Raw genomic sequence first — 10,622 nt, 5'->3', positions numbered from 1 at the left:
TTTTCTTATATATATTCTTCTATTGTTATCCTATTTTAATTAGGAAGTTAGGCTAGAGATAGGGTTTTGGTTTTCTTATATATATTCTTCTATTGTTAGAGTAAAAACCAAACAAATGAGAGAGAGCAAATATTCTTGTACTCTAGGTTTAGCAGAGGGCGTAGCCTGATTCAACAATATTGTACGAGAGGCGAGGGTTTCGTAGTCTTTGTCTGTGCAAAAGATTACATCATTGGGAGAGGGTTTCGCTGTCTTTGTCCGTTCAAAAGATTGTAAGGAGAGGGCTTTGGAGGTAATATGAGAATTGATTATGTATGTGAGGTTGAGAGATTGAGAGACGAGAGTTGAGTGGTTCATCTTGTAGTTCTCCCTTATACATGGTGGGTTTCTCGTATTGTTGCCCGTGGACGTAAGTCGAAGTTGGTCGATTGAACCACGTAAACCTCGGTGTTCTTTCTTCTTGATTGTGATTATTTTATATCTTATTGATTGTGGGTTGGATTCCAAGTTGCGCAAATCGTAGTAGGCGGGGAGACTAAAATTCCCCAACATTATCTGTTAATTATTAGATTATGCATTATTTGTCAGTTTTATAGTTTTCGATGGAAATTATAAACTTAATTTGCTCGCGAATCTAGATTTTGTGAAGACAATCTTGACAGATGATATAACTGAAATTCAACCACCACTAGCCAAGAAGAGATTTAGACAAAACAAAGCCTAAATGACTCAACTGAGCAACATGCATTTAAACTATACATGATTAACGGTTTAAAGAACTTGTTTGTGACTTTTGGACACTAAATGTCACATTTATTGTACGTTAATTTTTCACTATGGGAAGCTAATAGTTTTACTTCTTGTAAATTTGTGATATTTCGATGCTAATTGTGACATGTGCAGAAAAATTGTGATTTTTGGAAACTAAATGTTAATGTTGTTGTACCTTTATGACTTTTAAAAGAAATTGTGACTTCAAAGTTGTACGTTCCTCCTAAGTTTTATAGATATATATTATAATTTACTTTTATACTCAAATTGTCACCTTTAATACATATGCATTCACTTTTTTTTACTTGTATTACATCTGTCAAATTTGAAATCCAACTTAAGACTGACGATTATACTACAACCAAAGCAAATAAAAGTTTTGGTATTCAGTTTCCAACACAAGCCTGATATTATATTACAACCAAAACAAAACAACAAAATTTGCATCAATTTTCAACTTTCATACTCCGGGTAAATTACTTTCATCTACCAAGCATGTCATCCATCTCCTCCTATCCTATTCATCCCTCTGGTTAAACCCTCAACACAAAATAATTAACATCAATCAGGAAATTACAGGGCACCACAAATTTTCACATCCTCTGTGTCCCTCATCCAGTTCCTACACTATCCACTCCAACCAAAACCCAACACCACTAAACCAAACAAAAATAATTTGTCTTCAAACAGAAACAACAGAAAACCTAACATCCAAAGATAAGAAAACAAAATACCCTACTTGGCATGGAACAACTGCCGTTGAAGGCCATCATTTAAATTGATCTGAATGCACAGAACCCAAATTGATAGTGGAGAAGAAAAAAATCTCACATTTCCAAGAGAATTTCAAAAAAAATTTAAAATTTTTGGTTTAGAGAAGATGAAGAAACTAAACAATATGGAGTTTGATAACGAGGAGGGAAAAAAGGTGCTTTACTTCTTATAGCCCTGAACTTAGGGATGTCAAATGGGTGGTTTTGGTTGGGTCTTGGTTGGATCATAAATGGGTGGGCACATTTATAACCACTTAACCATTTTTGACCCATTTAGTATTTGCTAAATGAGTCAGTTCTCAACCACCCATTTACTAAATGGGTGATTCATGGGTGACCCAATAATCCATTTAGTTATGATTATGATGCTTCTATATATATGTAAGTTTCAGGGATCTACTTGCAAACTTTCAGGGGTTTTTGGCAAACTTTTAGAGGGGTTTTCTGTAAACTTTCAGGGGGTTTTCTGTAAACTTTCAGGGATTTTATGTAAACTTTCAGGGATTTTATGTAAACTTTCAGGGGGTTTTTGTAAACTTTTAGGGGGTTTTCTGCAAACTTTGAGGGGTTTTTTTGTAAACTTTCAGGGGATTTTTTGCAAACTTTCAGGGGGTTTTTTACAAACTTTTAGGGTTTTTATGTAAACTTTCAGGGGGTTTCTGCAAACTATCAGGGGTTTTCTGTAAACTTTCAAGGGGTTTTCTGTAAACTTTTAGGGGTTTTTATGCAAACTTTCAGGGGGTTTTCTACAAACTTTCTGGGGGGTTTCTGCAAACTTTCAGGGGGTTTCTATAAACTTTCAGAGGGTTTTCTGCAAACTTTCACGGGGTTTTCTGCAAACTTTCACGGGTTTTATGTAAATTTTTAGGGGTTTTATGTAAACTTTCAGGGGTTTTATGTAAACTTTCAGGGGTTTTTTTGCAAACTTTTAGAGGGTTTTCTACAAACTTTCAGGGGGTTTTCTGTAACTTTTAGTGGGGTTTCTGCAAACTTTCAGGCTGAACTAATAGGATTTCGGAGAGGTAAAATGGGATTTTTAGGAATTAGCAATTTTCCCAATAAAATATTATATTGGATGAATTTGATTAGTAATTAAAAATAAATTAGTACAATAATACACCATAGATGTGCCTAATTCAAGTTTACTCTAAAATCTATGGTGAATGCAATGCGTGTATGCTACTTTTGCCTTCATCTTAAAATAAGTAACCATTGAAAATAAGTGGTAGAATGAGCAAACAACAGATAACTTCAAAATGTCCGAAATTAAAGGTTAAAATCTGGAAAATATTTACTAGACCATTATTGCAAACTACACCCCGAGTGCAGGTGCCGATGAGATTGAGAAATAGTGTCGAAGAGCGAATTTATAAAATTCATATGGCCAATTCACATTGTCCAGTAGCAGGAGTTATAATGTAATTTCATGTTGTGCGCAGCGGAAATTTCGGCAAAGTTTCTGGTGCACAATAAGAGAGAATGATCAATAAAAATTCTTATCTCACCAAGGAAACAAGAATCTAAAGCGAATATCTTAACAAAGTAAGATATCGGCTCTTCCTCTCATCTGTTCTAGGACTGACTTGTCGAGGGATCCTAAAAACTATTACAATGGTCACAAACACAAACAAACTAATTTTACGTGGTTCGGCAAACTGCCTACGTCCACGAGGCAAGGAGGGGGAGATCTACTATTAGAGAGGGAGAATACAACTAGGGTTTACAATCACTCAATCTAAACCCTCAAACAAATACTCTCAAACCCCTCACCAAAGTACAGTCGTCAAAACCCAAGAACAGCCGCCAAACAACCCAAAGAACAGCTGCAAACTTCTCCTTGTACAATACTTGCACAAACCCTCTTTTGCACGCCGTCCAAGCCTCTGTTCGTTGCCTTTTTCCCAGCCTCTGCACTGCTGCAGCCGCCAATCAATTTCCCCCCTCAATCTTGCACACCTCTGCAAAATACCCTAGCATGGCTATTTATAGGAGATCGTGACCGAATAATGGGCCTCACAAAGAAAACCGCCCGCTGGATCTTAGAAAATCCTCCCATGCGGTTTGCTTTCGCCTGCTGGATCTTAGCCTATCCTCCCATTTGCTGCTGGATCTTAGCCTATCTCTTCACGTGTTCACGATAACATCTCACACGGAAAGTCGTGTTCACCCCAACACCTCACACGAAAAGTGGCCCCCACCTCGTCTCAATCCAATAATTCTCCACCTCGGTGAAGTTTTCACAAAACTGAGCCGACACCAAAGCAACCAAATATCCTACTTGTTGTGTCCAGTACGAAGTGAAACAATTCACGATAACGGACTCAATCCACAACAAGTCGAGAACCCAAATGAGAATGCGAACACTCTCCAATTATCGGTATCAACTCACCAAATCGATCTCACCCCCATCAAAATCCAAACCGGCTGCATTGTAAAGACTGCCTACGTATCCTCTTGCCCAAGGAATCAAGCCGAACGTAGTTCACCCAAATGGCCACGAACGACCTCAATCCAATAGAAGAGTTCGCAACCATTCTTCAATATCATCAACTTTGCGACTGATAGCACCTCCAATGGCCTCAAACACCTCCACCTGAGGTGAACCAATAGCCATATCCAAATTACATCTATCAGCTGCATTCGAATCAAAACCCAACTCATCATCTGCACTCACATCCAAATGATCCCTAAGCTGTGTCACCTCAGCTGGAATCCCAAACAATACAGTATGATCTGGAGTAATCTTCACCCAATGTGGAGTAGCATCCATCTCCACACGCTGCGATACATCTAAGGTCTGTCCAAAACTCTCCACCTGCTGAGAGTCAATTGGCTTCCTCATCGAAGCCTCAACCAAAGTGACACTACCAAACCTATCTTCTAATGGAGTTTTACCTCCAATCACAGCAGGTGACAACTCTTTAATAGGATGACCAAAATATGTCGAAGCCTCAGTCCAGACACTCTTCTGCAGACCATTGCTTGATAACAAACACCGATCCTCCTCCAACAAGGCACGGTTCTCCGAATTTGCCACCCTATCAAGTTGCCCCAAGATTTCCTTTCCAATGAAGTGTCTCGAAATACCGTGAGCTCGGCTCCAATACAGAAATAGGTTCATCTTGTACCTCCCAACAAAATCAGAATAAAGTGCCTTCATCTTTCTGTCCATCTTACACTTCTTCAAACTGTTGAAGACTACTAGGACTTTCTCCAATGGGGATTTTGTTGCAACCCAAACATGCTTAGAATAGTCACCAACAAAGGAAACCAAACGCCTATTACCTCCCAATGATACCCCTTGGAAGGCCCCCAAACATCCACGTGAACTCCTCCAGAACGACCCTTAGCACGGTGAATAGAGGTGCCAAACTTTACCTTGGTCTTATTGCTCACATCAACATGCTCACATCAACTTGCAGATGCCGCCGTCAGTTGAACAAATGCTTGCCGCTTCACTTGTATCATACATTTTGGATGACACATCAATCTTTAATTTGGTTACCATGTACCATGGACTCAAGTTTAAAATGCCAATATAGTAGCTATTATCTTCAATAACTCTATACTCCGCTTTCCTAGTGCCTGAAAATTAGAAACCAAGAGTCATCTTCATAACTTACTGTTATTTTTTACATAAGGGGATTTTCCGTAATTCACCCAGAAGATAATCAAATCTTACTACCTCAACAATTTAATGATCAACATTATATTTATTTCCCAAAAGGAAGTTAAGTTGAATTAAAATATTGTACCTTGTGATACTTGAAACCTTAGGCTAATATATTAAGATACCGATCTTAACAAACAGTAAGTTAAGTGCTCGCTGTATTATAATGAACAAAATGCAAGTCATCTCTCTCCAGATTAGATTGCAAACATAGTTACCTACCATCTGCGACGTCGCTCATACTAAAACTGAACATCCTGTGAAACCTTTCCAACTCCTTCACATTCTGCTCTCCTGCGAAGAGCAACACACACGAAGTGAAGTGCCTCGAAACATAACAAACTGAATCATAATAAATAGCAAATATAGGTTCCCCTTATCCAATTACTTACCCTTCAGTACAACCATGAGCATGTCTTTGTAGTTCCCCCCATCATGAGGCACTACTTCCCATTCCATCCAAATCACAGAACCTTCATTCAACCATAAAGAAACTCCCTAGAAAAACAATAACAGAATGTCAAATATAGTCAACACCAGGAACCTTGTATCATTAGGAATCGCACCTCATGACTATAAGAGTCTACAAAGAGATGTTTCAGTATAGTCCAGTTCCTGTCCACACTTAGCTCTGGTGGTTTGACGAACCCATAAAACAACATTCCCTTTTGTTTCTCATCTTCCACTCGAACTTCATCCACGAAAACAGAGCTGGCCTTGACCATTCTGGATGAATTTGGGCCTACCGCCATTTGCCTGTCTCCATAGCATCCGTGACGAAGGGCCAAGGCAACTGCTCTTAACATCAGAAAACAAGAGTGTTAGAAACTAATGACAAATTGAGTACATTATGGTGAACGAAGAAAGAGATTATAGAATTACATGCCACATATCCACGCAAGAAGAGGGGCTAGTTCTCGAGCACAGTTCTGCTGCGGCTCGCGACAAGGCATTAATTTTGGTGAAGTGAGGGCTGAGGAAGGAGTGAAGGTGAAACTTTGGAGGGGATTTAAGAGATGTGGGACAGAGAGACAGACTGCATATATACCGTCCACATAAGTCTTGGATGAGCGAAGTAACTTAACTGACAGTCTTTCTTCGTGACATAGTAGTATGGCCAGTGAGTGGGTACTGTCAGTTTTGAGGAAAAGCTTGGAGCTGGGGACTTGAAGGGAAGAGAGACTGTTGACTGTTAGGTATCAGGTTTTCCTGAGGTTTCATTTTCTATAGCTGGTGTCATACTAACTGTGATATAATACAGACTATCAACTTAAATAAGCACTTTGAGGTCAATATTTACTACATTAGTTAATGATTTTCGGAACAGTGTGCCCTTTTTTGCCTCCGTTCGTGACAAAAATTGGAAAAAGAACTAAAAATAAATGGGAAAAGAAATCTATTTATTACTCTCACATACCGAAACCTCGTAAAGGTAAGACAAAGCGAAGAATATTTTTGTAGGTGTTTCAAATTGATTCTTAGCCTTGTACAACTCCTCAAGTTTCTGCCACATACTCATGACGGGTTTGGACAGCTTTCCTAAGAGGAGGGGGAGGAGCTGAGGAGATTACAATGCTAACCATTCTAAAATTATTTTTATTCATATTTTTTAGTAAGTGAGGGGACAGATTGTGAGGGTTAAAAAGATGCATATTTTTTCACTTACTTAACCCTCTCAAAGTGGATCGATTGGAAGGGGAGAGGCTAGATTTTAAGTGAATTGGTCCCTTTCCTTCCTATTTTATACTCTAAACAAACACAATTTAGTTCTATCACTCTCCCTCCACCTCCATTCCCTAGTTGTCTATCCAAACATAATTAGCTACATCACACTCCCTCTCATTTCCCTCCTTTTGGGTTTCATTCGACTATCCCCATCTTGTACCCTCTTCTCTATCCAAACTGACCATAAGTGTAGTTTTCTACCCAATTATATGATATTGTACCTTATATGAAAAGAGAGTAGAATTGCACTCTGGGCCCTCTGATCCGATACCTCAACAATGCGTCACTCGTCACCTTCCCTGGATTATTGTCAACTCCAAGTAAAGCTTGTTCTAGGTCTTGTTAAACTAAGATAGCCTCCATCCTTTTTTGCCAAAGTCCAAAATACCTTACCATCGAAGTTTTCGATCTCGATTTTCATCACTGAAGAATTTTTCATCTTCATGCTGCACCATTGGACCTTTTTTTAAAGACAAGTGTGATCTAATCAAAATGTAGCTCTGATATCAATTGTTAGCACATGCCCACCACAACCTGACACCGATCATTACACACCAATTAACATTTTACATGAAAGCATAGCCTGTGAAAGCTTTACTGAACACCTCAATTAGATCTACTACCTTTTGTAGAACAATCAATCACCTGGCAATCTGGAACTCAAAGAAACCTATTCTAACTTAAAAGAAACACAAACAATTATAGCAGAAGATAATTCAAGAGCATAAAGATATGGGATTTACGTGGGTTAACAATTGCCTGCGTCCACTGTAAGAGATTCGAGTCTTTTTTATTCTACATGTTACAAAGATACAATCTTTCTTTTGATCTTGACAGATCCTATAATAAACCCTCTCTCAATCTTACTAAAATATTTCTCAAAATCCTAGATTAATTTCTCTTCTTACTTCTCTCTTACAATATGCAATTCTCCTTGGCTTTAATTGGTACATTAAACTCTAGACCTACAAGAGATCTTTCATAGGCCCTATATCAGATATAAAATCCAATAGGATTCCTAACCCAAATAGAATTTCAAAATAGACCAAATTAGAGAACATTAGCCCAAACCGGTCTGATGGGCCGGTATATCGATAAACAATTCTGCTAGTCAAACTGGTTGATGCCACTGCTCGTTTTCACCATTTTGCCTCGCTTCATGTCCCGCTTCTTTTCTGGCTCTTCCAATATCTTCTAGGGCTCTGCTTTTTTTTTTTTTGGCTCTTCCAATGTCTTCTAGAACTCAAACACAAGACTATTTCCCAATAGTTACCCCCATTAGTCTTTAATCACTCTTATGAAGATGCAGTATACTAACCCCAATCCTTTAGTCTATCAAACTCGTTAGTGTAACAAAAAAATCTATTTTACACTTCTTTCCTTACTTTTCTATCCTCCACGTTTAGAAAAATAAAAATGAAACAAATCAAAATTGTGATCTATACTATTATTTGAATGAAGCAACCCTTTGGCTTTGTGACCTTTTTTATAACTCCGAAAAATGCGCTCATATTTTGAGAAAAGGGAACTAAAAGTGGCCATGCTTATAAAAATTTAGTAGAAATGCCCCTCACGCCTATAAAAAAAAATCAACGACAACGCTCTCAATCTTAAAAAAAAAAGAGAGAGAGAGAGAGAAAAGGAATGTCACCAGAATACTAGTCAATAATAAATGAAACAAAGTGTCATGGAGTAATTGACTAATTGTACTAGTTTGAGTATTGTCGTTGTAAACCTTAAAACTTAATTCAGATTTGAAGTAATAGTCTGATCCGCAAATAAAATTTTAGCATCATTGTTTGACTTTTCTTTGAAATAAGGATGCTTGTGTGCCTGTGTACATATGATGCTATTCTTCTCACACACGCTCACCCTGTGCCCGCCGCACGCAATCAATTTATGGAGAGACATTTAGAAGATTTTGCCCATCTTACATTTTGACCGTTTGATGGATTTAACTGATTTTTCCTGCTACCTTAATGGTGCCCATAACAAGCATTGACAAACAATAATATCGGGCGACCATTCGCCAATATGCATCAATGACCAATAGCCAGTAGCGGAGCTAGAAATTCATAACTGTGATGTCACAATATACATAAAAAGATGACATTGCTAATTTTTCTGTCACATTCAGTATATTCAAGAATTTTAATGAGATACAAAAAAATATTTAACTAGATACAAATACAATTGACCCCCACATGTCTTCATGTTTCGAAATCATTAGCATAATAGCAATCGTTCGAAATACCACTTAATACATCCTCTTTAATGTAACTTATACATTTTTTCCCCTCCTTTTTCAACATTGATGGTAGCCCTTTGATATGTTGTAAATTGGCCCATTTAAGTAAACTAGTATAGTGCACGTGCGTTGCACGTTGTCGGATTAATTCTATGTTTAGCTTTTTTATAATAAGTTTGGTGTTAGATGTAGTTTGAGGATATTTTGCTATTTTTTATCATTAAAATCCTAGAGTAAATATAATCTTTTATGAGGTTTATTTGTGACATTTCAAGGTCCTTTCCGCAAATTTTATGGCATATCTCTAAAATTATGAAGTTTCAAGGTTGTTTTAAAAATTTAAAGGTTTACTCTATAAATTTTTTTTATAAACAATTTATATTCATATATATATTGAATTTGCACACTTATTATTCAGGGAATATGTACAGTTAATTAGACAAACAATTTATTTAGGTAAGAATATAGATTTTTTTTAATAATATCCTCTCGTATATCCAAGACTTTTGATATTTGAATTTCGTTGGTTTCGATCCAAAAAAATATTTGAATTTCTTTATGAAAAAGTATCCTATTATGTTCATAAAAAACATGCTTTAACTAACCTCTTTGAATCACAAATTGTTGCTTCCGTATCCTCGTGTTCTCTGTTATTTCTTTGGTAAGATTTGGTAGGATTGAAGCTATGTATGGAACATATTTATATGAGATTTGACTTATAACTGATTTTTAGTAATAATGTCTCATAAAGTAATTATTGATATTATTGAAATGTTTTAGCTCTCCCTATTAACCGTTTTTCCTTAATGATAGTGGCTAATAATGATAGTGCCAACTATTATTGTCATATATAAAAATGTTCAGTACTTTGAAATTTAAAAAAGTCTGTTCACTCAAACTCCCATAAAACTCGCACTTAATTTCTCCTTATTAACCGTTTTTCTTTAATGATAGCGGCTAATAATGATAGTGCCAACTATTATTACCATATATAAAAATGTTCAGTAATTTGAAATTTGATTAAGCATTTAAAATAAACAACAATATCAGTTTTACATCTCTAAATACATAAAAATTAATTTCTCTAAATTTTTTAAATGCTTAATCAAATTTGTTTAATAAATGGAATACATAAATACTTTACAAATAAAACTCAATTTCACCTGCTAAATATGTTCACTTCTGATTACCTTTTGATCGTATATAATAGTAATAATAAATTAATAGTATAGAGATCAAAAGAGATGTAAAACTGATATTGTTGTTTTTTTAATGGCTAAGGGGGAGTTTGCAGGTGATTGTTGTAAAGATGAAGCAAATCAGTGAGTTACAAAGGCAAGTAGAAGCATCGCTATTAATATATCGCAAAAACTAATGATTTACACGGAGGTTGGTGAGCCACAACCCAACATGGTAAAGCTTGAGCTCACAGTTC

The 10,622-nt window shown here is 36.6% G+C and overlaps 1 protein-coding gene across 1 annotated transcript; it reads right to left on the bottom strand.

Moving 5' to 3' along the window:
- LOC109835148 lies at positions 4,951 to 6,209 on the bottom strand. The gene is made up of 5 exons (XM_020403137.1): positions 6,097 to 6,209; positions 5,781 to 6,012; positions 5,607 to 5,712; positions 5,437 to 5,508; positions 4,951 to 5,129 (listed from the first exon to the last, which is right to left on the bottom strand). The coding sequence occupies exons 1-5, from the start codon at positions 6,165 to 6,167 to the stop codon at positions 4,951 to 4,953; spliced, it is 660 nt and encodes a 219-aa protein (XP_020258726.1). The 5' UTR covers positions 6,168 to 6,209.

The sequence above is a fragment of the Asparagus officinalis genome, chromosome 3 (assembly GCF_001876935.1).
Source record: "Asparagus officinalis chromosome 3, Aspof.V1, whole genome shotgun sequence".
Lineage (NCBI taxonomy): Eukaryota > Viridiplantae > Streptophyta > Magnoliopsida > Asparagales > Asparagaceae > Asparagus > Asparagus officinalis.
Note: the sequence above shows the minus strand (reverse complement) of the source record. Positions and strands in the feature narration are given on the sequence as shown.